At 42.6% G+C, this 27,236-nt stretch overlaps 1 protein-coding gene across 1 annotated transcript in view; it reads left to right on the forward strand.

The window, feature by feature from the left end:
• The first annotated feature begins 9,912 nt into the window (after positions 1-9,912).
• The window catches only part of LOC136678729 (C-type mannose receptor 2-like), a 32,135-nt gene continuing 14,811 nt past the window's right edge, over positions 9,913-27,236 (forward strand). Inside the window, exons 1-12 of the mRNA XM_066656847.1 lie at positions 9,913-10,384; positions 10,475-10,485; positions 10,699-11,018; positions 12,390-12,595; positions 15,490-15,879; positions 16,359-16,712; positions 16,829-17,187; positions 19,617-19,629; positions 21,453-21,494; positions 24,889-25,281; positions 25,374-25,721; positions 25,830-26,189. Coding sequence (XP_066512944.1) covers positions 9,913-10,384; positions 10,475-10,485; positions 10,699-11,018; positions 12,390-12,595; positions 15,490-15,879; positions 16,359-16,712; positions 16,829-17,187; positions 19,617-19,629; positions 21,453-21,494; positions 24,889-25,281; positions 25,374-25,721; positions 25,830-26,189 — 3,268 coding nt within the window. The remainder of the gene's footprint in view (positions 10,385-10,474; positions 10,486-10,698; positions 11,019-12,389; positions 12,596-15,489; positions 15,880-16,358; positions 16,713-16,828; positions 17,188-19,616; positions 19,630-21,452; positions 21,495-24,888; positions 25,282-25,373; positions 25,722-25,829; positions 26,190-27,236) is intronic.

Genomic DNA, 27,236 nt, shown 5'->3' on the forward strand with positions numbered 1-27,236 from the left:
TTTGTCATTTGTTTATTAAGTAAAGGTGGACATCACTGTATGAATTATTATGAAACATTTGTTTGCATTCATTAATTGAACAAAGTATATAACAAATGGCACATGCTATGAACAACAAAAAATAGGTCACCGTTTAAATTTTGTATTTCAGTTTTTGCTAAATTCAGTTTTCAGATTTATAGCTGATAAATGTCAGAATTGTTGGTTACAAACCAAAAGAAGTAAGATTATTTAGCCAGGATGTATACACACTAGAATACAGTGCCTATGTGTTAGGGATGTTACACATGGATTTGGGAACACCTCTTATGTTCTTAGTATTTAAACATGTCTAAAGGTCCAGCTTCATCCTATACCTGTTAATTACAGAGGAATCTTAGGGTACTCTGGCACTATGTGTCCTAATCATGAGATTCCTCAACACTCTACTTTTCTTCCATTGACACATTCACCCATCTACAGAGAAGAAAAAACAGTGATTTTTAATGTTCTCTAAAGATATATTACAATGGGTGAATTCAGTCTCAGCCACAGAACCTCCACCCACAAGTAGACGGAGAGTCTGACACTTACAGTGCACTAATGGTGTTTTTCCACTGCAGTGAACCTACACGATTCGGCACGACTCTTTGTAAACTCTGCAGAGTGCTGATTGGCCAGAGAGGCATGTCTACCACCACAAAATGCAGAGCTCATTCAAATCCAGCACAAATCCTTCCGCTTGTAAAATCTTTGATGTTACAGCAGCTTTCACATTTATTTTGATTGAATTCACACAGTGGCAGCTAATAACATTAACTAATAAATTATAAATAAATTAAGTAATAAACACCTCAAGGTGTTTTGAAGAGGTTTGTTTGTTCCTTGGGCTGATGGCGGAGCCGTTTTCAGTCCAAAAACCAAAAACACATGAATACACAACAAGAACTTGCCAGGGTTTCAGATGATCTGCATTGTAGAGCGGCTGCTCCAGAGAATCCAGAGCCCCAGGCAGCTCCAGAGGATCCTCAACCCCCTGTTCTGAGGGCGTCTCCACAGGACCCTCTTTTCCTGTTACTATACCGACAGCATTCCCCACTGGAAACCACACAGGTCAGCACCTGCCGTTACTGTAATGGCAGCAAACCCGCCACTTCTGTTCCTGTTCCAATGAAGGCGACATTCTAGGCCACCCCTGCTCCCGTGAAGATGGCTCCCGCCACTCCTGTTCCCATGAAGGCAGTTCCCACTGCTCCTGTTCCTATGAATCTGGCTCCGGCCACTAAGATGATTTTTGGAAGTTCAGAGTAGCAAAGGAATGTGTATGAAGCCTAACACCAAAAACTACAGGTATGCTAGTCATTAAGAGTTATAGAATGGTCAGGTTGAGAGGTAGTTTGGTTGAGGGTTTGGTTGGTCATGAGTTAGTGAGTAAAAATGTACTGTCTTTAATAAACCAGTGATGAGTTATTGCATGTTAAGACTGAAGAGAAATTGTATTTGGATGAGTAAATTAAAAAGTCTTTATTGATGATGATGCTGACAGATGTATTAGAGTGAAAGAATATGGCACAACCATTAATTGACGTCCTCAAAGCGCTGCAATGCAGTCAGAATTGATCTTTATATGGTTAAGATCAACAGACCAGCATGAAGTGGATTAGTAGCTGCCATAAAGTCATTGAATACTACAAAAGGGGGCAGCATTAATGATTTGGGATATCCTTAGGTGGTAGGTAGGTGATTGTGCTGTTCCAGGGGCATAGAGCCAAACTAAAAGAGCAAGTGAAAAATGAAAGAGTGATCTAGAGGGATGACAGGTGAAGCAAAATAAGAAGCCCAAAAGGGGAGCTGATGGTCAGCACTGCAGGAACAGCAAGGCAAATAGAAGGTAGCTCATGGAGAGATATGGACAATGGTGCTTAGTGGCACTAGCTCAAAAGTAAGAAACTGGGAGCAGTGTGGCTGCCAATGTAGAAGGTGAGGCTGATAACAGAGGACAGGCTGTAAAAGTACAGGCTGAGAGCAATGAAGCCACAAAAGAGAGAGTTTGGGCTGAAGGTCTGTGATAGAAAGCGTGAGCTACGAAGTTCAAAGATATGAACAAACATCTACAGCAAGAGAAAACATGAGTCATACAGTTGACACAGTGTGCTGCGTGGTTGTGAAGCGGACGGCACAAGGATGAAGGTCTCAACTTCTGAAGAGAAGGTGCAAGCTGAAAAGTTGGAGTCAGCATGACCACAAAGTAGAAGATTGGGGCGAAGTTACGCATCATGAGGGGATGGGCTGTAAACAGATGGGCAGAGTGCAGTGAGTTTGCAAAGGGAAAGACATTGGGATGAAGGTCCACATCAGGACAGTGAATGAGCGTAAGAGACAGATTGTGGGACAGCCACAAAAGGGAGGGGATTAGGACAAGAATCCAGCACCTGAAAGAAGGATGAGCTGTAAAGTAAGAAATTTGGACTAGCCATGCAGCAAAATGTGGGTGGTGTGAGATGGAGGTGCACAGCACCACCTGAAAAGAAGAGAGCACAAGCTGGAGCAGTGCAGCAGCAGATGTGAGGGTTCAGTATGAAGGTTTGCAGCACATGAAAATTGGGAGTTGTAATGTTAGATGCTGGGTATGATAGAGGGGGTGAGATGATGGGTAGAGACAGAAGGGGTTGGGATGATGAGAAGAAACAGCTGGATGAGCAAAGGGGACAGCATAGTTCCAGAGCAATTTACTGGAGCACTGTGACTGTTAAGACAGATAAGGAGGAAATGGGAGGCTTGTGGCAGGCAGTGTTTCACACAGGTCATGGCAAGATGAGAAGCAGGAGAATTGTCTGTGCAGGAGCAGGTGCACAGCAAAGTTGTAGTAGTGGGAGCAGTATGGAAGCAGGCATTACAATGACCAATTTGTATCTGTTTAGCCAGAGATGAGATGGGAGGGTTCAGGGCCACATGCCAACAATTAAGACAGTGGTAGGGATTCACTTTAGATGCTTATTGCAATGGGAGAAAGAAAAGTCTTTGTCATTAACTTATGTCATTAAATACATTCAATAAATATGAACATGCATTGAACAAAGGACTTATCAGGATAAATTAAATATTGCTTACAGAAATAATAACTATAATCATTTATTTTATTATAGGTTCAGAAGCACAATCTTGATGTTCCTGATGGAGGTCATTGTTGGTAGATTCCCCAAAGTTTCCCTGATATCCTCTACCTGATTTTGAGTTCAACAACACAATACAGCTTATAATACTAGCTACTGGAGAGGAACTGTAGGGGATATCTCCAGGCTATGTGAACAGGAAATGTGGAGCGCTTTGCATGAGCAGGAAAGTTGGTTGAAGAATGCAGGTTGATTTTACATCCTTAGTGAAATGGATTGGCTCACTGCCCTAAAGGGTTAATATATAAAGTGACATTTTCATTGATCATGTGATGAGGAAACTTTATGCACAATGTGTTTTGGTGAAACAGACGATCACTTCATTCCTCTGTCTGAGGTATTAATGAGATGTGCCACTGGTGTTGGATGACCTTCCAAATCATCTTAAAAGAATTAGGTGGTGTGCTATCAGTCCAGAGAACACAGTTCCACTGTTCCACAGCCCAGTGCCTGGGCAACAGGGTTTCTACACTTCTAACACACCCTTGGTTTTGGGCTTGCTGATTTTAGCCTCATGTGCAGCTACATCAGAAAGTCTCATTCTACCAGTCAGTTACAACCTGTGTCCACAGTGGGTGAAGGTTAAAGAAGCAGAGTTCACTAACTATAACAGCTGTTCTTACCTTTGGACATTTATTTAGTTCTACTGAACATTTTCAGGTGTTTACGGTTGTGTCTGTGCTGAAGGATGTATGCAAATTATCTCAGTGCAGCTATTGATAACATCGCTGTCTGATTTTAATAAATGCTTTCCTCCTCATTCATGTTCCCATTACATCATCATCAACGTTTATCACCAATTCATTTTTATTATTCTGTTAAAAATCAAAAATTCAACCTTATAATATTTGCTGTCCAGTTTCTTGTAGAGTACTTACACTCCTTGTGGCTGAATGCTACCAAATGCTCACAGAAATACACTGGTCCAGGGCCCTAAATGTCAAATACAAACGTCTCTTGTCTCTGTCCATGTGATTAGGGGATTTTATGTAAAGTATGTGTAGGTGAAACAGACGATCAATTCAGTCCTATACGTGAGTTACAGAGGAGGAGTTAGAGAGGTCAGATATAAGAGAGAGGATAGAGAGAGATACAGAGTCACAGGGAGAAGAGAAGACAACAGAAGTGGACGCCGAGAGGAGAACAGAACCAACACCGAGGTAGGAATCATGTTTCATTAACATTAACTCAGAGCTAAAGAAGCTGCTCCAGTCTTCTGCTGGGGTTAATTTTCATAGCGGACACTGGATAAATAGAAAGTTCTACATAGTGACCCAGGTACTGTGAGGTACACACTCCAAAAGAACTGGAGAATTACTCTCTGGAACATCACTGAACAACACTGAGAACCTACACAGGTTCTACAAACTACATTTTGTAAGAGAAATAAGAACACACTAGATGAATATACATCGTAGTGTGTTAAAATGCACAGAGGTCTCAGACAGGTTCTAGATATTACCTGATTTGGCCATGATCAAAAAGAATGACGTTTCTCATGAAAACAGATATAGCAGGTTCTAGATGTTGTATTTGTAAGTACAGGATTTAATTGTTAAATTACTAAGTTAAATTACTGAATATTTTGTTAAGTTCAGTATATGATTATTTTAGACATTAGAAGTAATCTCCAAAGTTCTCTGTAGTTAATTAAACAATACCAAGAGATTGCTACTAAAATTCATGGGTCCTTGTTCTTTAAAAATATAAAACATAGACACAGCCCCAACTACATTCTCATGATTCATGGGGAAAACAATGTCAGAAAGTGCACAATGTCCTCCATCAAATATCCAAAGCAGTGTTCACAGAGCACATTACCTTCAGTTCAGCAGTAGAGTATAATTTATTAATGTTATATTTAAAGTAATATTTTTTCTCTCAGAAATGGATCTGAAGTGGGTTTCTGTCATCTACTTTTTCTCAGGTGAGTGTGTCTTCACTTCTGTTTGTAAATTGTGTTTACTGAGAACCAATTGTCAAAAATACTCCACACGTAAATAAACAGTAATGTGTTCTAGGTTCTGTTCCAGTCCGTGTGTTTTTTCACTCGTCTAGGGTTCGTTCCATATTCCAGTTCATGTATTTGTTCATCGTCCTGAGTCTGGTCCACCATCCAGTCCATGTGTTCTGTCTGTCACCGTTTCCTCTATGTCATCTCAGCGGGAATCATAAATACGTTTGTGTGTACACTGCTAGTCAGCCGTGTTTTGTGCTCTGTGACTTGTGTTGTGTGTATTGAATTCTGTGTGTTTTCCTGTTTTTGACTTCGTTACATTCCTACTTCGACTATGAGTTTATTTTTGCGCCTTTTTGAATACTGACGTTAGATCTGTTGTAAAGTATTGTAAACACTGTGTATATATTTCACCAGAGTAGGGTTGGCTGCCGTTTGTTTTGGGAGTGGGTTTTGTGTGTGTTTTTGTGTAAAGACAGGGAACAAGGTAAGGTATTGTCTTTTGTTTCTTTTGTTTTCACTTAGGAACGTTAGAGCTGTTTGTGGATCAGTTAGGAAAGTTGTTTGTTTGTTATTTTTGTCAGCATAAGGCCATCCCGACGTTCACTGGTGTTTGTGTCATTGTAAATATCACATCTACAATATATATTCTATTCATTATACATTCTGTGTTTCCGTTTATGTCCTTTTTGTCCACCTTCACATCTCTGTTACAGTTATTCCTTTCCCATACACTAATCCCAACACACACCTCATTCTGTTACGGCTCAACCCTAGACTGGATCGTAACAGAATTTGGGGGCTCGTTCTGTTTTCATTTTCTGGTTGGTTTTTGTTTTTTTTCTGGCTGGTGGTTTTCTTTTTTGTGGGGGGCTGAAGATGGCTAGTTTTGATTTGTCCGCATTTGCTCTTTGATCCAATTTGGAGGTGTTTGATTCGTGTTGAGTTGTTGATCTGCTTTTGATAGCGGATTTCTTTTCAGTTAGTGTTAGCCAAAACGGGAGATTAAGGAGGCCTTGGAGACCCAGTTAGTTAGCAGGGGAATTTTGGCTCAGAGGTGGGGTTCTCCGGTTGTTGCTTTAAGTCCAGCTCAGAGTACGGACGCGGCGGAGGCCGTGGACGACTTTGAGTTTCTACCACACATAGATCCTGGTGTTTCTCTGTGTCCTGGGTTGGATCCGCGCTTGGCCATTCAGCTTAAGGATCTAGAGCTGGAAATAAAGATTCAGGAGCGTGAGGCAGAGTTACTCCGGTTTAAGGCAGTGTGAGTTGAAGCTGAGAAGGAGCTTGCTTTAAAAAGAGTCTGGGGGATTATAAGCATGTCCCTCTCCCTCGCAGTGCGACCTCTCTCACGGTACCCTGTCCTGCTCATGACAGTGTTCAGACACCGGCCACGCCACTGGTTCCCAAGCCCCGCTCTCCAGCTCGCTCATCGGCCGTAAGTACAGCGTGAGACTTTGATGTGAGTCGGCAGATCGGTCTGGTTCCTGCTTTCAGGGAAAATGAGGTGGATGCTTATTTTCCGATTTTTGAGCGAATCGCTACCACTCTTAGTTGGCTTAAAGGCTTGTGGTCTCTGCTGCTTCAGTGTAAATTAGTGGGCAAGGCTCAGGAGGTTTGTTTGTCTCTGTCGCAGGAGTAGGGCTTGGATTATGACGTTGTGAAAAGTACTATCCTTCGGGCGTATGAGTTAGTTCCAGAAGCCTACAGGCAGAATTTTAGACGTCTTACAAAAACCCCCAGCCAGACGTATGTAGAATTTGCCAGAGAAAAGTCTCTGTTGTTTGATAGATGGTGTGTGGCTAGTAATGTTACGGCATTCGAGCAGCTTAAGGAGTTGGTGCTCCTGGAAGATTTTAAAAACAATCTTCCTGATAAAATTGTGGTATACCTCGATGAACAAAAAGTCACCAATCTGTCTGTTGCAGCTACTTTATCTGATGAATTCATTCTCACACATAAAACAAACTTTGTCCCAAGTTCTCAGCGTGACATGTCTCGCCGCACCCCCACTTCACAACCTGCTGTTAGTTCCTCTACGTCTAATGTCTTTGTTTCTGAAAATAGAGAATGTTTCTATTGCCATGCTGTTGGTCATTTAATTGCTGCTTGTCCTGTTTTAAAACGTAAAGAAGCCCGCACTTTATCTCCAAAGAAAGTTAACGCTGTTGGTTCGTTGAAGACCCCTGATAGTGACGGTTCGTTTGAACAACCCTTGGTAGAAACACTGTTTAAACGGTTTACATTTTCTGGATTTGTTTCTCTTAGTGATACGGGAGATAAACAGTCTATTCAGATTTTAAGAGACACTGGTGCTGCACAGTCTCTTATTTTAGACAGCGTTTTACCGTTTTCTGGCTCTAGTTATTGTGGTAGTGACGTTTTAATTCAAGGGATTGAGTTAGGAGTTGTCCGTGTGCCGCTCCATAGAGTTTATTTGATAACGCCTGAGTTTTCGGGTGTCGTTAAAGTTGCAGTTCATTCACAGCTTCCAGTAAATGGAGTATCGTTTATTTTAGGTTATGACCTGGCTGGTGATACATTGTTTACACTACCTGAGGTGGTTTCTGAACCCCTCTCTGCTGTAGAGAACTCATCTATTTTTCCATCCTGTGTTCTCACTTGGGCTCAAAAGAGAGAGTTTGAGGGTGTAGTAGGGTTATTAGACTCACTTTACAATAAAGAAAATCCATTTTGTGATGCTTCTTTTCCTGTAAGTGATAATAAAGGGACAGACATTTGTAACATTAATTACACAGATACACGAATTACTCTTACGAGGCTTGCTGCTGCTCAGAAGTCAGATCCCACAATAAAACGCTGTTTTGATTCTGCACTTGATGTTTGTCCTGATAAACTCTTTAGTCCCTATCTTGTTGACAATGATGTCTTAATGAGAAAATGGTCTCACCCTTCTTCGTTGGATGGTTGTGCTGATGTGTGTCCAATAGTTGTTCCCCAGCCCTTTAGATCACAAGTTTTGTCCCTAGCTCATGACCATCCCTGTTCTGGACATCTCTGCATTCGTAAAACGTATCAGCATGGTCTTAGGTATTTCTTTTGGCCCACAGTAAAGTCTGATGTTACCCAGTTCTGTCGCACCTGCCATACAAGTCAGCTTGTGGGGAAACCTAACCAGATTATTCAGCCTGCCCCACTTCACCTCATACAGATGTGAACTGTTCGAACGTCTGCTGATTGACTGTGTGGGCCCTTTGCCAGAAACTCCAGGCCTTTTTTTGATTTTCCGTCTAAAACTACATTCCCAAATCTAGAGGCTTTCTGTTCAGGCAGTGAATAAACTAGAGGCATTATCATGATTTATTTTTACAGAAAACCCTTCAAATTTGTAAAAGAAACCATTTAGAGTCCTGAAATATATATGAAGTGGTGAAAAGCTTATGAAAACCACAAAAAAAATGTAGTGGCTTGTCTTATTTTTGAAAAAAAAAAAACATGTTAGTGACTATAAACTGAAGAGTTCATGAGTCCCATTACTTTTTTCTTTTTAAAAGTGTGTCTCCAGGGGTCAATTTTCACAATCTAAAATTTGGAGTTGATACCTCATACTGATTTGAAGTTATTGCAGCTGGAGCAGACAGATGCCCTCTCCAAGTGTCTCTTTAGGCCCCAAGCTCTCCATAAGGAATATTATTAATTTTTCTGCAAAAATACAGTAATACTGAGTTCAGTTCTCACCGAGTACACTGTCCCTTTAAATCTCAGCGGCTTCAGAGGCGGTCGGCTTGGTTGTAGCGCTAAGCAGCGTCCCTGCGGTGCGGCACCATTTAAATGGCCTCAGTGAAGGAAATAAAGAAATATAAGCTTTCAGAACATGTTTATTGACTTGATCACTGTTTGTGGAGCCTCTGGCTGTTAAACAGAACCGTTTGAGTCTCTCTCACGGTGTCTGCGTCTGAGAGGCGGTGGAAACGTTAGCGCGTTAGCAGCGTGCTAGCACGGTTAGCTGCGCCCGCCTCCTTGGGTGCGCGTTGTTTTTTCACGACTCTGGGTGAGATAGCGGCTAAAGCTAAACGCGGCTTGTGTGCGATGCAGGAACAAAGACTCACACGCCTTTCTTTGCCAGAGAAACAGACCTGACGATTGAAATATCTTATTATTTCGGTTTTAATTCCCTAGTTGTACATGTTAGCGTATAATGGCTTATATCCTCTTAATCCTGAGAGTCTGCCCGTTCAATTGGTGTATGGCTTGTAAACATTGACTCATTGATATGGCGCCGTGAAAAATATGAATGAGTCTAACGCAAAAATATTTTTTCATAACAATCCTGGCAAGGTATATTTCGACCAAAAATACATATTTTAAAAATGGAAATATATATAAACTGGCAGAATCAATAAAAAGCAGAGACTTACAGCTTTAATTTCGTACCTTGAGTGTCTATATTACAACTGCGGCTCTGTAGTTATATATACGTTTATAAATAACTGTGTTTTCTGGCCAGAGCATTAGAACAGTTACTGTGTGCTGCTACTAAATTTCCAGAGGCTGTTCCCATCCGATCTTTACATTCAAAAGTTATTGTTAAGGCTTTGGTTAAGTTTTGTACCATGTTTGGTTTACCTAAGGTGATACAGTCTGACCAGGGTTCCAACTTCATGTCTCAGCTATTTTCTCAAGTAATGAAAGAGCTTCACATTAACCATCTGGTGTCTAGTGCATATCACTAGATATGTGAGCTGGCGGCGCGTGCGTCAACACGTGTGCAGCGGCCGCTCCGGAACCAAGCGGGCTTTTGTTTGTTTAAAAAACGTTTTTTTTCCATTTTATTTATAATATATGGATGCAGGAACACCTGCAGTATGCATATATCACCGTCAGACACTGCTTCAATATCACAAACAGGAAATTTACAGTATCAGCGATGACCTCCAGGAGACGCTGCGGAACCTCCGCTTGCTTCGGAGGCCTAGCCCTGAAGCCTCGACGTTTCCTGATGCCGGCGGCCGGGGAAGGAGACGACACAAGCGGTGTGAGAGGAGACAGAAGCGCGGCAAGCGAGGGGGGATCCGTGCTAGGCTAAAAGCTAACCCGAGCCGGCAAGCTATCCCTTCTCTCTTTCTCTCCAATGTCTGCTCGCTGGATAATAAACTGGATTATATCAAACTTCAGCGAACTACACGGCGAGAATACAGAGACTACTGTGTTTTTGTTTTTACGGAGACATGGCTCAGCGACAGTAGTCCCGTCGCCGACATTCAGCTAGATGGGCTAGCCGCATTTCGAGCCGACAGAGACCCAGCGCTATGCGGTAAGACTCGCGGTGGTGGTTTATGTGTCTATATTAACACTGAATGGTGTAAGAATTCTGTGCTGGTCTCTGCTTATTGTTCACCATTAGAGTTTGTGGCTGTGAGATGTAGACCTTTTTATTTACCTCGAGAATTCATCGTTGTTTACTTAATTGCAATCTATATTCCTCCCAATGCAAACACAAAACAAGCGCTGTGGGAATTATACGAAGCCATAAGTGACTTCCAAAACACACACCCGGATGGACTGTTTATTGTTGCTGGAGATTTTAATCATGCAAATCTCAAGAAAGTGTTCCCTAAATTCCACCAGTATGTGAACTTTGCTACGAGAGGAGCGAACACGCTGGATCTTGTTTACACAAACGTTCCAGACGTGTACAGAGCAGAGCCCTGCCCCCACCTCGGACACTCAGATCACATGTCTGTTACGCTAATTCCTGCATACAGACCCATCATCAGGCAATCGAAACCTGTCCTGAAAGAGGTGAAAATCTGGCCATCAGAAGCAATCTCTACTCTTCAGGACTGTTTCGAGTGCACTGACTGGGACATGTTCAGAGAGGCTGCAACTTACTGCAACACAATAAACCTGGAGGAGTACGCATCATCAGTGACCAGCTACATAGAGAAGTGCATCGATGATGTGACCATCTCCAAGACCATCACCATCCGCTCCAACCAGAAGCCGTGAATGAATGCAGAGGTGCGTGCGCTGCTGAAGGCTAGAGACGTTGCTTTCAAATCAGGCGATAAGGCGGCCCTGAGAACAGTGAGGGCCAAACTCTCCTGAGCTATCAGAGAGGCAAAGCGTGCACATGGCCAGATCATTCACAGCCACTTCCAGAGCAGTAGAGACACTCGGCGCATGTGGCAGGGCATCCAGAGCATCACCAGCTACAAGACTACACCACCTGTTTGTGACGGAGATGCTTCCCTACCAGACATGCTGAACCATTTCTACGCACGGTTTGAGGCACAGAACAATGTAACGGCGAGAAAGTCCACCCCTTCTCCCAGCGACCAGGTGCTGTCTTTTACTGTAGCCGATGTGAGGAAAACTCTATGCAGAGTCGACCCACAGAAAGCTGCTGGACCAGACAACATTCCTGGCAGAGTGCTCAGAGAATGTGCAGACCAGCTTGCTGATGTCCTCCCTGATATCTTCAACATCTCTCTTAGCAGCGCCGTTGTTCCAACATGCTTCAAGAACACCACCATCATCCCGGTGCCTAAGAATTCTTCTGTGTCCTGCCTCAATGACTATCGTCCCGTTGCACTCACTCCTGTCATCACAAAGTGCTTCGAGAGGCTCGTCATGAGGCACATCACAACCCTACTTCCCCCCACACTGGACCCTCTACAGTTCGCGTATCGTCCTAACCGTTCAACAGACGATGCCATATCCACCATGCTGCACCTGGCACTCACCCACCTGGACAAGAAAGACACATATGCCCGAATGCTGTTCATAGACTTCAGCTCAGCATTCAACACCATCATTCCTCAGCATCTGATCGGGAAGCTGAATATACTGGGCCTCAACACTTCTCTCTGCAACTGGATCCTGGACTTCCTGACTGGGAGACCTCAGTCAGTCCGGATCAGTAGGAACACCTCCAGCACCATCACACTGAACACTGGAGCCCCCCAGGGCTGTGTGCTCAGTCCACTGCTGTTCACATTGCTGACCCATGACTGTGCAGCGATGCACAGCTCAAATCATATCATCAAGTTCGCTGATGACACGACTGTGGTGGGTCTCATCAGTAAGAACGATGAGTCAGCATACAGAGAGGAGGTGCAGCGGCTAACTGACTGGTGTGAAGTCAACAACCTGTCTCTGAACGTGGACAAAACCAAAGAGATGGTTGTAGACTTCATAAAAACAAGGGGTGAGCACTCGCCGCTGAACATCGACAACTCTGCTGTGGAGATTGTCAGGAATACCAAATTCCTTGGTGTTCACCTAGCGAATGATCTCACCTGGTCCACTAACACCAGTAACATCAAAAAGAAAGCCCAGCAACGCCTCTACTTCCTGCGAAGGCTGAAGAAGGCTCATCTCCCTTCTCCAATTCTTACCACTTTCTACAGAGGAGTCATCGAGAGCATCATGACCAGCTGCATCTCTGTCTGGTTTGGAAACTGCACTGGGGCAGATTGCAAGTCCCTCCAGCGGATCGTGAGGACAGCTGAGAAGATTATCGGTGTGTCTCTTCCCTCCATCACAGACATCTACACCACTCGCTGCACCCGCAAAGCACTCAGCATTGTGGGAGATCACACACACCCTTCACACACACTCTTCAATCTACTGCCGTCTGGAAAAAGGTATCGAAGCATTCGAGCCCTCACATCCAGACTCCGTTACAGCTTCTTCCCACATGCTATCAGACTCCTGAACACCTAGAGACTGAGACTGGACTGAAGAAGCGCACAAACACACACACACACTTCACACAAACACTGGTCTGTTGGACTGTAAATGAGTGTACTGTTTTCACATTCCGGTTTACATCATGTTTACATCCAGTTACCATTTACAGCACAAATACACTTTAAATTGCAGTGTCTCTCTCCCTCACCCCCTCCGTACTTATGGTTTTTGCCCTGTCTTGTATTACATTGTATTGTATTGTACTGTAGGGACATTGTTTTGTATTTTTCTTAGCCATATCTTTTGCACTTTAATGTGTATGCACTGTTTCATGTTGCACTAGCTTTACACTAGTCGCACTTTAATGTTGTGTATTGTCTTATGTAGCACCTTGGTCCTGGAGGAACGCTATTTCGTTTCACTGTGTACTGTAAACACTGTATACTGCTGAAATGACAATAAACTTCTTGAACTTGATATCACCCAGAGTCACAGGGCGCACTTGAACGTTTCCACCAAACTCTTAAAAACATGTTAAGGACTTTCTGTCTTGAGGTTGGTAAGGATTGGGATGAGGGGGTTCCACTCCGTTTATATGTCATTAGAGACGCTGTGCAGGAGTCAACTGGGTTTAGTCCTGCTGAGCTAGTGTTTGGCCATGTGATAAGAGGTCCATTAAAGGCCTTGTAAGAGCAGTGGTTGTCCCCCAGTTCGCATACACATGCCAAGCCTGTTCTAGAGTATGTTCGTTCACTTAGAGAGCGCATGAGGTTAGTTCATGATGTTGCCGGACATGCTTTAGAGCCCCCTCAAAATAAAATGAAACGACTCTGGGTGAGATAGCGGCTAAAGCTAAACGCGGCTTGTGTGCGATGCAGGAACAAAGACGCACGCGCCTTTCTTTGCCAGAGAAACAGACCTGACGATTGAAATATCTTATTCTTTCGGTTTTAATTCCATAGTTGTACATTTTAGCGTATAATGGCTTATATCCTCTTAATCCTGAGAGTCTGCCCGTTCAATTGGTGTATGGCTTGTAAGCATTGACTCATTGATATGGCGCCGTGAAAAATATGAATGAGTCTAACGCAAAAATATTTTTTCATAACAATCCTGGCAAGGTATATTTCGACCAAAAATACATATTTTAAAAATGGAAATATATATAAACTGGCAGAATCAATAAAAAGCAGAGACTTACAGCTTTAATTTCGTACCTTGAGTGTCTATATTACAACTGCGGCTCTGTAGTTATATCTAAGTTTATAAATAACTGTGTTTTCTGAGCATTAGAACAGTTAATGTGTGCTGCTACTAAATTTCCAGAGGCTGTTCCCATCCGATCTTTACATTCAAAAGTTATTGTTCAGGCTTTGGTTAGGTTTTGTACCACGTTTGGTTTACCTAAGGTGATACAGTCTGACCAGGGTTCCAACTTCATGTCTCAGCTATTTTCTCAAGTAATGAAAGAGCTTCACATTAAACATCAGGTGTCTAGTGCATATCACCCAGAGTCACAGGGCGCACTTGAACGTTTCCACCAAACTCTTAAAAACATGTTAAGGACTTTCTGTCTTGAGGTTGGTAAGGATTGGGATGAGGGGGTTCCACTCCTTTTATATGCAATTAGAGACGCTGTGCAGGAGTCAACTGGGTTTAGTCCTGCTGAGCTAGTGTTTGGCCATGTGATAAGAGGTCCATTAAAGGCTTTGTAAGAGCAGTGGTTGTCCCCCAGTTCGCATACACATGCCAAGCCTGTTCTAGAGTATGTTCATTCACTTAGAGAGCGCATGAGGTTAGCTCATGATGTTGCCAGATGTGCTTTAGAGTTCTCTCAAAATAAAATGAAAGAGTGCTATGACAGAGACGCAGTGCAGCGTTCTTTTCAGGAGGGTGAACAGGTTTTAGTTTTTCTGCCTGTGGTAGGCTCCTCCCTTCACACTCGTTTTGCAGGTCTCTATGAAGTGAAAATGAAGTGACACAAATTATGTAATTATGACACCAGATAGAACAAGGAAAACTCGTGTTTACCACATTAACCTTTTAAAACCTTACCTCTAACACAGTAGATAACTGTAATTTACCAGCATACAGTACTTTCTGTCAAGATGTGGAAAAATGCACCATCTTTTCTTTATGAGGCCAGTCCCTATCCATCAGCATCGTACTGATGACTGTAGGCTACTAATTTTATTTTAATGATTTCTGCTCAAAATGCACTTACTTACTGAGACTTACCTTTTCTATTCATGGGGATTTAGAAGAATTAAAAGATTGCATTTGTAATTAAATGTAATATGCTGGCAAAAAGCTGTTATTCTATATACAGGAATATATTGTTAAATTACAGTAGAGCCACTTTAAAAAAGCAGTAACTTGCTGGTATTTCCTGTAAAATTACAATACAAAACTGTTTTTCTACTGTTATACAATAATTCAATATACAGTACAATACTTTTGAAATATAGTCACTTTGTAAAAAAAAAACAAAAAAAAAAAACAGTAAAATACCAAGATTGCAGTTGCCTCAGTGCTCACAGTGAAATGTTTTACAGTGAAGTGTAGACTGTAGAATGTGAAATAATCATTGTCCTTGCAATTGCCCAGTACCCATTGTGTCCTATCAGTGAGAGTCTCCAATGTCTGCTGATGTGAACAAACCACTATTAATAGTGTCAGGACAGTACTAATAATATTATATTCTGGTTTTCATGATTTTCTCAGCTGTCTGTGGTGTGTTGGTGCACATTCCTCATCAATATCACTTTGTGAATGTGAATAAAACCTGGACTGAAGCTCAGAGCTACTGCAGACAGAACTACACTGATCTGGCCACCGTCAACAACATGGAGGAGATGAAGACGCTCAGTTCCACTCTGCAAAACAAAGCCACAGGTTATGTGTGGATCGGTCTAAACAGAGGGAGCACTGGGAGATGGCAGTGGTCTCTGGGTGATGGAGATATGTACAGAGAGGGAGCGGAGTACAGGAACTGGAGCAGTGGAGAACCAAACAATGCTGGAGGGAGTGAGTTCTGTGTTGCGATGCAGAAATGTAATGGAACCTGGCTGGATGATGGCTGTAATCATCAATACTCTTTTGTGTGTTATGATGGTAAGATCACACAGATACAGAGTACTGAAAATCATATACATTTCTTATATAACTAGACCTACTGGCCTCTTACACTGTATGGCCAAATGTATGTGGAATCTTTACATCTGTTTGAACTTTTAGAAAACATCTTTCCCCAATCATGTGGTGTTACTGTCACACATCTCTGGGTTGTGGTGTTGTGTGTTCTTCCTGTGTATGCGTGGGTTTCCTCCCATGATTCAAAAACACACATTAGTAGTTTGATTGGCCACTAAACAGTGTTCTTAGGTGTGAGTGACCTGCTGAGTGTGTGATGCCCTGTGATGGACTAGGGCTCCATCCTGGGTGTGTCCACGCCTTGTGACCAGTAAAACTAGTATCAACATACCTTTGACCATATTGAGTAGATGTGTATCATTAACTGTTCTTCTGGCTGCTGAAGAAGAGAGAACTGTACTGTAACAGAGCCATAGATAAAATAACTCTTGTGTTTTCAGGAAACAAGGCACATAATCAAACATATAGGTTTATTCCTGATGTAAAGACCTGGCGTGAAGCTCAGAGCTACTGCAGAGAGAGGTACACAGATCTGACCAGTGTTAGAGACCAGAGTGAGAACCAGCAGATCTGGAGTTTGACAAATACAAGTAGTAGTAGTAATGTGTGGATCGGTCTATTCAGTGACTCCTGGCAGTGGTCAGATCAGAGTAACTCTTCATTCCGATACTGGAGGTCTGACCAGCCAGATAATCAGGGTGAAAAAGAGAACTGTACTGCAGTGCGTATGGAGGACCAGGGCCACTGGCATGATGTAGACTGTAAGAAGATGAACCCATTCGTCTGCTACCAGGGTGAGTGTCATATGACTTTTTTTTTTTTTTTTTTATTGATTATACAACCCTCTATAGACCCTCTGTTTGACCTCACACACAGTTACTGAAACATCCTGCTTTCCTTCCATCTCCAGATCAGCTGCTGTTGGTGAATCTGACCCGGACCTGGAAAGACGCTCTGAAATACTGCAGGGAGAACTATGTAGATCTGGTCTCAGTTGACTCTGAGAAAGTCCAGTCCTGGGTGACGGAGGTGGCTCAGAAAGCCTCCACTGATCACGTTTGGCTGGGGCTACGTCACACCTGCACTCTCAACTTCTGGTTCTGGGTCAGTGGAGAGTCCATCTGCTACCAGAACTGGGCTCCAGGGAACGGGACCGGGGTAGAAGGCTGTGGATCTGGAGAGAGATCTGGAGCGGTGGAATCGAGTGGAGGACAGCAGTGGGTCAGTCTGCCACAGAACCAGCAGCTCAACTTCATCTGCTCCAACTACTGAGGTCAGTTACACTTTGTTTGTCACTGGAATATTGAAGTGGACATTGTAACACTCACTGGTTCTTTCTCTTCTCAAAGATGAAGACTGAAGCCAGGTGTGTTCCCTTTCTGAGACAGAGAAGATCCTCAGTGGGAAGATCCTTATGTTCAGTGATGTTTATGATTTCTTGCATTATTACTGGGTTTAATGGGTGGTGAGTAAATATGTACATTTTGATAACAATGTTGGATGTTTAGTGCGCAGATGAATGGTTTTCTTCCTGAAATATATGTGGTCCTCAGTCATGAAACAAACAGAATGAGTTTGTTGAATGGACACATTGTTCAAGACCATGGTCTTCAAATGTCAGTTTTAAACATTGTTTCAGGTTTGATCTATTTTTACAGTCCTTTTTTTTTTTTTTTTTTTTGTGTGTTTGATTTGTTGTGTATCGCTGTGTCATTATCATCATTACTCTCTATACACCAGTTTTGTCACTAATTTAAAAATAAAAATCAATAAATCTGCTTTATAAAATTCTATGAAGTTTTGATTGTAAATCTTGTGCTCTAATAAAACAAATGCACAAATCCTCTCTGTACTGGGGGTGCACGATATGGATAAAAATGCGATATATTATGATGTTTTGGGACATCCCGGTATTGATGTGAAACTCAAGGATTTAAGATTAAAATAAAGAGTGTGTGTGACTCTGAACAGCAGTACATTCATAACCTGAAAATAAGCAGTTTTTACTGTGTAATGAAATCAGAATAATTATATTTATTTTGCAGGTTTCTTCAACAAGAGGTATCTCCTTAAATTAGATAAGGAGTATATAAACTGTGATAGTGCATGCAGTTTGTGCAATGCAAGGCTGTATTCCCTGAACCACCACAAATAACAGTTTAAATAAATAAATAAGAAAGTGAATAATAGATATAGAAATTTACGCTATGACTGACCGGCCTCATCGCCTTCCTTCACCCCCACCTTTGGAAACCACCGCCTTAAATTAAGGTAAAGTTTGTTGTGTTCCCTGTGACGGTACCTACAAGGACTGAGCATGGCCACCTCGTTTAAAACCAATGTATTCTCAGACCCTGTCTCCCTTTTTGGTACAATATGTTCCTCACTTTAAGGGTTCACAATTGGAACTTAAATGATGGAAACAAAAGCCTGAAGGTGAACGAATGCTTTGGACCAAATGTCTAAGTCAGTATAAGCCTTGAATGATCATCCTACTATTTGTAGAATATTCACACATCTACAGCCCACAGAACAATTCAGAATTTGGACAAAATTTTTTAAAAGTCCCTGCTGAGACTATGGTGGTTTCTACACTTCAAATCCACACTTTAGTTTTGGGCATGGTGGTCTCAGCCTCATGTGCAGCTGCTTCAGAGCATCCCATTCTACCAGTCAGTGCTTGGCTATGGAGTTATTACAACCGTTGTCTACAATGTGTGCAGCTTAAAGACGCAGACCTCACTAACTACAAACACTGTCCTTACATTTGGACGTTGTGGACATTTGGACATGTATTTAGTTCTACTGGACATAAAGTGGTCACTGCTGGGTTGGTGTTTATTAGACTGAGGTGAGTAAACCATCTCAGAGCAGAGCAGCTGCTGATAACATCACTGTCTAATTTTCATAAACTCTTTCCTTGTTCATACCCTTCCTTTCAGAAATGTCCAGAAACTCATGCTGACGTAGTGTGTTTACACCTGTCTGACGCCTGTAAACTGTGAATGCAAATCACCGGCATACATCCTGAACCCACATGACCCTGGTGTTTCCATGTCCTAAAGCCTGTGTTTACGTTCTGGACGTCAGTGTGACCTAATGATTTCAGTGTCTGATATTTATTTCTATTAAATATAATCTACAGGACTGTTTTTATAATATTCTTAACACATAGGAGTCTCTGTAAAACCACACGTGTAAAAATATGTGATAATACCATGATGAAAGAAATAAAATTACAAATGAAACCAGAAACACCAGTTGTTACCTTAGTGATATCATGAGCTGAACATCCAGGTACAATGTAAAGCACTGCTGTGCAGAGCCGGTGATTTGAAGCTGGTGAGGGACAGACAGGTGGTCGACTGGATCGAAGACTGCAGGGTGGTCTATGAGAATCAGGACTGATGACATCTTGGTTGGTCTTGTATCTTCTGGAAGTGCGGTGAGAACATGATCTGTAGAGTGTGCCAAAGGAGCCGAATTCTTCATCTCATGTGAGTTGTAGTTCAAAGAAATAATTCATAAAATAGAAAATAATTAATTTGAAAAACATGGTTTGTGTGAAACCACTGACACCTCACTACAACAGTCTCAGGGCCCTAAAGGGTTAATATCAAAAACAAGAGGTTGTTGTTGACTGGACGTGTGCTGCACCTGACTTTTATGCAAAACATGTTTTGGTGGACGTCCATCAGTCTGGTGTCGGAGGTAAAGAGGAGGGGCTTGGAGAGAGAGAGAGAGAGAGAGAGAGAGAGAGAGAGAGTTAACATCACTGTCTGATTTTAATAAACCCGTTCACCTTCGTTCATGTTCCCATTACGTCATCATCAGCGTTTAATTTTATACTTCAATTAAAAATGGAAAATTCAACCTTACAATATTTGCTGTCCAGATTCTTGTTGAGTACTTACACTACCTGTGGTTGAATGCTACCAAATACTCACAGAAACAGAGTGGTCCTGAGCTCTAAATGTCAAATACAAGTGCCTCTTGTCTCTGTCCATGTGATGAGGGGATTTTATGTAAAGTATGTGTAGGTGAAACAGACGATTCACTCAGACCTATAGGTGAGGTACAGAGGAGGAGTTAGAGAGATCAGAGATAAGAGAGAGAGGATAGAGAGAGATATAGAGTCACAGGGAGAAGAGAAGACGACAGAAGTGGATGCCGAGAGGAGAACAGAACCAACACCGAGGTACGATTCATGTTTCATTAACATTAACTCAGAGCTAAAGAAGCTGCTCCAGTCTTCTGCTGGGGTTAGTTTTCATAGTGGACACTGGATAAAGAGAAAGTTCTACATAGTGACCCAGTTACTGTGATGTACACACTCTAAAAGAACTGGAGAACTACACTGTGATCTTAAACAGGTTCTAGATAATAGCTGAGTAATTACATATTTTCAAATATTCCCTAATTATTTTGGATATTGGACATTTTCTAGTGTGAATTATGATTAAAATTAAAATGTATGAAACATAACATTAAGCAACGTTACTAAATTACACTGCGATCCCAAACTGGTTCTAGAATTTCCCTGAACAATTTAAAGTATAAAACAGAGAATAATGAAGTATTGTGTAAAAGATCCCTCAAGTCTAGAATTCTAAAAAACCCAGGTGTTTGGATTTATTACCAGAGTTAGAGTCTAGAGATTAAATCTGTGAAAACACAGGTAATGAAGTTACAGGGGTGTTTTACACACTCTTCACAATATACACAGGTTCACACTCATTTACAACACTCTCATTGGTCAGTCACCAACATTTCTAAAAATGTTTAATACAGCCGGTATCTACCTATATCTGATATTTGGTCCACGGTGTACATCCAAATAAAACAAACCTTAAAACTATTTCTGCTTTCGATATTTTATCATTGTCATCTTCCACAAACGAGTGAAATACACTTCAGGAAACATTCAAATTAAAGTTATTTATGTCCGTCTCAACTTTTAACACCAAAAGTATCGTTACTGACTCATCAACTTACTTCTGTGCTGTTTGATTCAGTTCATTTGATCTAATATTTTCTACTGCTTCCTATATCCTCATATAGCATTTTTAAAGAGGTTTCTTCCTCTATATTTCATTTCATCTTATACTGTCACTATCAAAAAATAATCAAATGAATGAAAAAAAAAACAAGTGATATAAAAAAAGTGATAGATTTGCTTCTCAGTAATTGTTGAGCATTTCTGTTGGTTCATTCATCAAGAGTTCTTGAAATCCTTAAAAATGCTGTTTTTTTTTTTTTTTTCTACTCTAGAAAGTGACAATATCCATTAATTTCTTTCCATGTAAACCTTTGTTGTTTTCCAGGATGCTGTTGTAAATAAGAACAAGCATAAAAAATATATAAATAAATAAATAAATAAATAAATATAAAGCAAAAATAAAATTGACCAGGGGGAACATTTTAGATTTTAATACAATCTCTACAGTCAGAGAACACACTATTGGTAAACTTTCATATTTTATTGCTGATGTTCACAAATATGTAAAGTAAAACTCTTCTGAATATTCTTTTAGAAATGGACCTGAGGAGCATTTTCATCTTGTTCCTTTTCTCAGGTCAGAAATTGTTTCTGTTTGTGATTTTTATGTATATTTTTTAATTATTTCTAAAGAATTAGTAGATAGTTGTGGCACAGTGGTGCAGAAGGTTGTGTCTCAGTCACAACTCCAGGGACCTGGAGGTTGTGAGTTCGAGTCCTGCTCAGGGTGATTATCTGTGATGAGTGTGGTGTGTTCTTCCTGTGTCTGCGTGGGTTTCCTCCGGGTGACTGTCTGTGAGGAGTGTGGAGAGTTCTCCCTGTGTCTGAGTGGGTTTCCTCCAGGTGACTGTCTGTGAGGAGTGTGGTGTGTTCTCCCTGTGTCTGCGTGGGCTTCCTCCGGGTGACTGTCTGTGAGGAGTGTGGTGTGTTCTCCCTGCATCTGCGTAGGTTTCCTCTGGGTGACTGTCTGTGAGGAGTGTGGTGTGTTCTCTCTGTGTCTGCGTGGGTTTCCTCCGGGTGACTGTCTGTGAGGAGTGTGCTGTGTTCTCCCTGTGTCTGCGTGGGTTTCCTCCGGGTGACTGTCTGTGAAGAGTGTGGTGTGTTCTCTCTGTGTCTGCGTGGGTTTCCTCCGGGTGACTGTCTGTGAGGAGTGTGGTGTGTTCTCTCTGTGTCTGTGTGGGTTTCCTCCGGGTGACTGTCTGTGAGGAGTGTGGTGTGTTCTCCCTGTGTCTGCGTGGGTTTCCTCCAGGTGACTGTCTGTGAGGAGTGTGGAGAGTTCTCCCTGTGTCTGCGTGGGTTTCCTCCAGGTGACTGTCTGTGAGGAGTGTGGTGTGTTCTCCCTGCGTCTGCGTAGATTTCCTCTGGGTGACTGTCTGTGAGGGGTGTGGTGTGTTCTCCCTGTGTCTGTGTGGGTTTCCTCCGGGTGACTGTCTGTGAGGAGTGTGGTGTGTTCTCCCTGTGTCTGTGTGGGTTTCCTCCGGGTGACTGTCTGTGAGGAGTGTGGTGTGTTCTCCTTGTGTCTGCGTGGGTTTCCTGTGAAGAGTGTGGTGTGTTCTCCCTATTTCTGCGTGGGTTTCCTCTGAGAGACTGTCTGTGAGGAGTGTGGTGTGTTTTCCCTGGGTCTGTGTGGGTTTCCTCCGGATGAATGTCTGTGAGGAGTGTGGTGTGTTCTCTCTGCGCCTACTTGGGTTTCCTCCAGGTGACTGTGAGGAGTGTGGTGTGTTCTCTCTGTGTCTGCGTGAGTTTCCTCCAGGTGAATGTCTGTGAGGAGTGTGGTGTGTTCTCCCCGTGTCTGCATTGGTTTCCTCCGGGTGACTGTCTTTGAGGAGTGTGGTGTGTTCTCCTTGTGTCTGCATGGGTTTCCTCCAGGTGACTGTCTGTGAGGAGTGTGGTGTGTTCTCCTTGTGTCTGCGTGGGTTTCCTCCGGGTGACTGTCTGTGAGGAGTGTGGTGTATTCTCCCCGTGTCTGCATGGGTTTCCTCTGGGTGAATGTCTGTGAGGTGTGTGGTGTGTTCTCCCTGTGTCTGCATGGGTTTCCTCCGGGTGATTTTCTGTGAGGAGTGTGGTGTGTTCTCCCCGTGTCTGCGTGGCTTTCTTCCGGATGACTGTTTTTGAGGATTGTGGTGTGTTCTCCCCGTGTCTGCGTGGGTTTCCTCCAGGTGACTGTCTGTGAGGAGTGTCGTGTGTTCTCCCTGTGTCTGCGTGGGTTTCCTCCGGGTGACTGTCTGTGAGGAGTGTAGTGTGTTTTCCCTGGGTCTGCGTGGGTTTCCTCCAGGTGACTGTCTGTGAGGAGTGTGGTGTGTTCTCCATGTGTCTGTTTTGGTTTCCTCCGGGTGACTGTCTGTGAGGAGTGTGGTGTGTTCTCTCTGTGTCTGCGTGGGTTCCCTCTGGGTGAATGTCTGTGAGGAGTGTGGTGTGTTCTCCTTGTGTCTGCATGGGTTTCCTCCAGGTGACTGTCTGTGAGGAGTGTGGTGTGTTCTCCTTGTGTCTGTGTGGGTTACCTCCAGGTGACTGTCTGTGAGGAGTGTGGTGTGTTCTCCCTGGGTCTGCGTGGGTTTCCTCCAGGTGACTGTCTGTGAGGAGTGTGGTGTGTTCTCCTTGTGTCTGTGTGGGTTACCTCCAGGTGACTGTCTGTGAGGAGTGTGGTGTGTTCTCCTTGTGTCTGTGTGGGTTTCCTCCGGGTGACTGTGAGAAGTGTGGTGTGTTCTCTCTGTGTCTGCGTGGGTTTTCTCTGGGTGACTGTCTGTGAGGAGTGTGGTGTGTTCTCCCTGTGTTTGCGTGGGTTTCCTCTGAGTGACTGTCTGTGAGGAGTGTGGTGTGTTCTCCTTGTATCTGCGTGGGTTTTCTCCGGGTGACTGTCTGTGAGGATTGTGGTGTATTCTCCCCGTGTCTGCATGGTTTTCCTCTGGGTGAATGTCTGTGAGGTGTGTGGTGTGTTCTCCCTGTGTCTGCGTGGGTTACCTCCGGGTGATTTTCTGTGAGGGGTGTGGTGTGTTCTCCCCGTGTCTGTGTGGGTTTCCTCCGTGTGTCTGTCTGTGAGGAGTGTGGTGTGTTCTCCCTGTGTCTGCGTGGGTTTCCTCCGGGTGACTGTCTGTGAGGAGTGTTGTGTGTTCTCTCTGTGTCTGCGTGGGTTTCCTCCGGGTGACTGTCTGTGAGGAGTGTGGTGTGTTCTCCCTGTGTCTGCATGGGTTTCCTCCGGATGACTGTCTGTGAGGAGTGTGGTGTGTTCTCCCTGTGTCTGTGGGTTTCCTCCAGGTGCTCCAGTTTCCTCGCATGCTCCAAAAACACACGTTGGTAGGTGGATTGCCAACTGAAGTGTCCATAGGTGTGAATGTGCGAGTGTGTGTTGCCCTGTGAAGGATTGGTGCCTTCCCGCCTTCCAGGGTGTATTTCCGCCTTACACCCCATAATTCCTGATAGGGTTCGTACCCACCGTGACCCTGAACTGGATAAGGGTTACCGACAATGAATAAATTATGCGTTAGTTTATTATTATGACCTACACACAATAGTCATAATAATTTCTACATAAAGTCAACTTCAGGCGTTGTTGTTTAAGACATTAGCAGATGTAGCAGTGATCACTAGCTAAATGGTATTGCTGCTTTGGGATATATTTGTAAATTACTGCTTGGACCCCAGATATTGCCACTAGTGGATATACAGTTACAGTACATGTATTTGCTATACATTTGCATGTTTCTGGCCAAGTATCTGGATAAAATCTAGTAAAAAATATTAGGTAACAACACTGATGATATTTGTCCAGTACTTTTGTTGTTTTAGAGAGTATTGAATAAACCAGTGGTGATTCTTTGTTTAAACACTGTGTGGAAATCAAATCAAATCAAATTGTATTTAGATACTGCGTTTTACAGTTGATGATGTCACAAAGCAGCTTTACAGAAATTGTAAAACACTAAAGTGTGTTCATTTCCACTAAACTAGACTTTATTTGGTTTTCTTTACAGCTGTGTGTGGGATATCTGCAGACGTTCCTTATCAGTATGTTCTTGTGAATAAAGCTAAAAAGTGGAATGAATCTAAGAGCTACTGCAGACAGAACTACGCTGATCTGGCCACCGTCAACAACATGGAGGAGATGAAGAACCTGAACACGACTCTCAAAGATAAAACTATCAGCTCAGTGTGGATCGGTCTAAACAGAGGGAACACTGGGAGATGGCTGTGGTCTCTGGCTGATGGAGATTTGTACAGAGAGGGAGCAGAGTACAGGAACTGGAACTCGGGACAACCAGACAATGCTGGAGGGATAGAGTACTGTGGAACAATATTTGGAAATCAAAAAGGAGGATGGAATGACGATAGGTGTAATATAACACACCCTTTTGTGTGTTATGAAGGTAAGACTCCCAGATTCAGATTCATGCAAAGTATTATCACTTTATTAAATGGATCTGGAAAATTCTAAATTCTGACTGAATCAATGTTTCAGAAAAGAACAGCACTCACAGATATATATTTATGAATGAGACAAAGACCTGGCATGATGCTCAGAGCTACTGCAGAGAACACTACACAGATCTGGTCACTGTGAGGAATCAGATGGAGAACCAGGAGATCTGGGATTTATCAAAGTCATTTCGAAACGATGATTTCTGGATCGGTCTGTTCAACGACTCCTGGCAGTGGTCAGATCAGAGTAGCTCCTCTTTCCGATACTGGAGGTCTGGACCAGATAGTTATGGTGAAAATGGACAGCAGCAGTGTGCCGTAGTGACCGAGGATGGTCAGTGGACTAATCTGACCTGTGATGAGGAGCTCCCCTTTGTCTGCCAAGAGAGTGTGTCATGATTCACAGATTCAATATTCATGAGTTTATATATATATATATAACCATTTAACATTTTAAAATCAAATATTATGCTGAACTGCACTGTGTTGTCTCCAGAAATACTTCTGTTGGTGAATCAGACTCTGACCTGGAAAGACGCTCTGAGATACTGCAGGGAGCACCATGTGGACCTGGTCTCAGTTCACTCTGAGGAGGTCCAGTCCTGGGTGAAGGAGTTGGCTCAGAAAGCCTCCACTGATCACGTTTGGCTGGGACTACGTCACACCTGCACTCTCAACTTCTGGTTCTGGGTCAGTGGAGAGTCCATCTGCTACCAGAACTGGGCTCCAGGGAACGGGACCGGGGTAGAAGACTGTGGTTCTGGAGAGAGATCTGGAGCGGTGCAATCGAGTGGAGGACAGCAGTGGGTCAGTCTGCCACAGAACCAGCAGCTCAACTTCATCTGCTCCAACTACTGAGGTCAGTTACACTTTGTATGTCACTGGAATATTGAAGTGGACATTGTAACACTCACTGGTTCTTTCTCTTCTCAAAGATGAAGACTGAAGCCAGGTGTGTTCCCTTTCTGAGACACAGAAGATCCTCAGTGGGAAGATCCTTACGTTCAGTGATGTGTATGATTTCTTGCATTATTACTGGGTTTAATGGGTGGTGAGTAAATATGTACATTTTGATAACAATGTTGGATGTTTAGTGCGCAGATGAATGGTTTTCTTCCTGAAATACATGTGGTCCTCAGTCACGAAACAAACAGAATGAGTTTGTTGAATGGACACATTGTTCAAGACCATGGTCTTTAAATGTCAGTTTTAAACATTGTTTCAAGTTTGATCTATTTTTACAGTTCTTTTTTTTATTTTGTGTGCTTTTTTATTTTGTGTATCACTGTATCATCATCATTACTGTCTATACACCAATTTTGTCACAAATTTATTAAAAAAAACAATAAAATACTGTATAAAATATTATGAAATTTTGACTGTAAATCATCATGTCATCATGCTCTACTAAAACAAATGCAAAAGTCATCTCTGTACAACTTGTTTTATAAAATGTCGATCAGTCATTGTTCAGTTTATGAGTAAAACAACAGAAACATGCTAGGAACAACAGACAAATAAATTAAAGTTATTATTATAGCTGTTTTATGTAAGATAGTTTGGTTAAAATGAAATGAAGAAAGAGTTTTGGGGCAAGAAATATATGCAGTAACTCAAGGGCTGTGTATGGGTGGTACAATATGTTACTGGTTGTACATATGTCTTATATATAAATGCCACACACAGGTCTAAAACAGGTCCAGTTTCATGGGTTGGTTACAAGGGGGTCTGAGAATCTCAAACACAATGGCAACATTAAAGTGATTAGAGTTTGACTGAATGGTAGATCGTTAAGTTACAGCCTCAGAAAACACACCCTACACCTGGTGTTTACAGAGGAATCTTAGGATACTCAGACTCACCTACAATTATCAGATTCACCCAAAAAATCAGGACCGTCCTC

Source organism: Hoplias malabaricus, chromosome 2, assembly GCF_029633855.1.
Source record: "Hoplias malabaricus isolate fHopMal1 chromosome 2, fHopMal1.hap1, whole genome shotgun sequence".
Taxonomy (NCBI): Eukaryota; Metazoa; Chordata; class Actinopteri; order Characiformes; family Erythrinidae; genus Hoplias; species Hoplias malabaricus.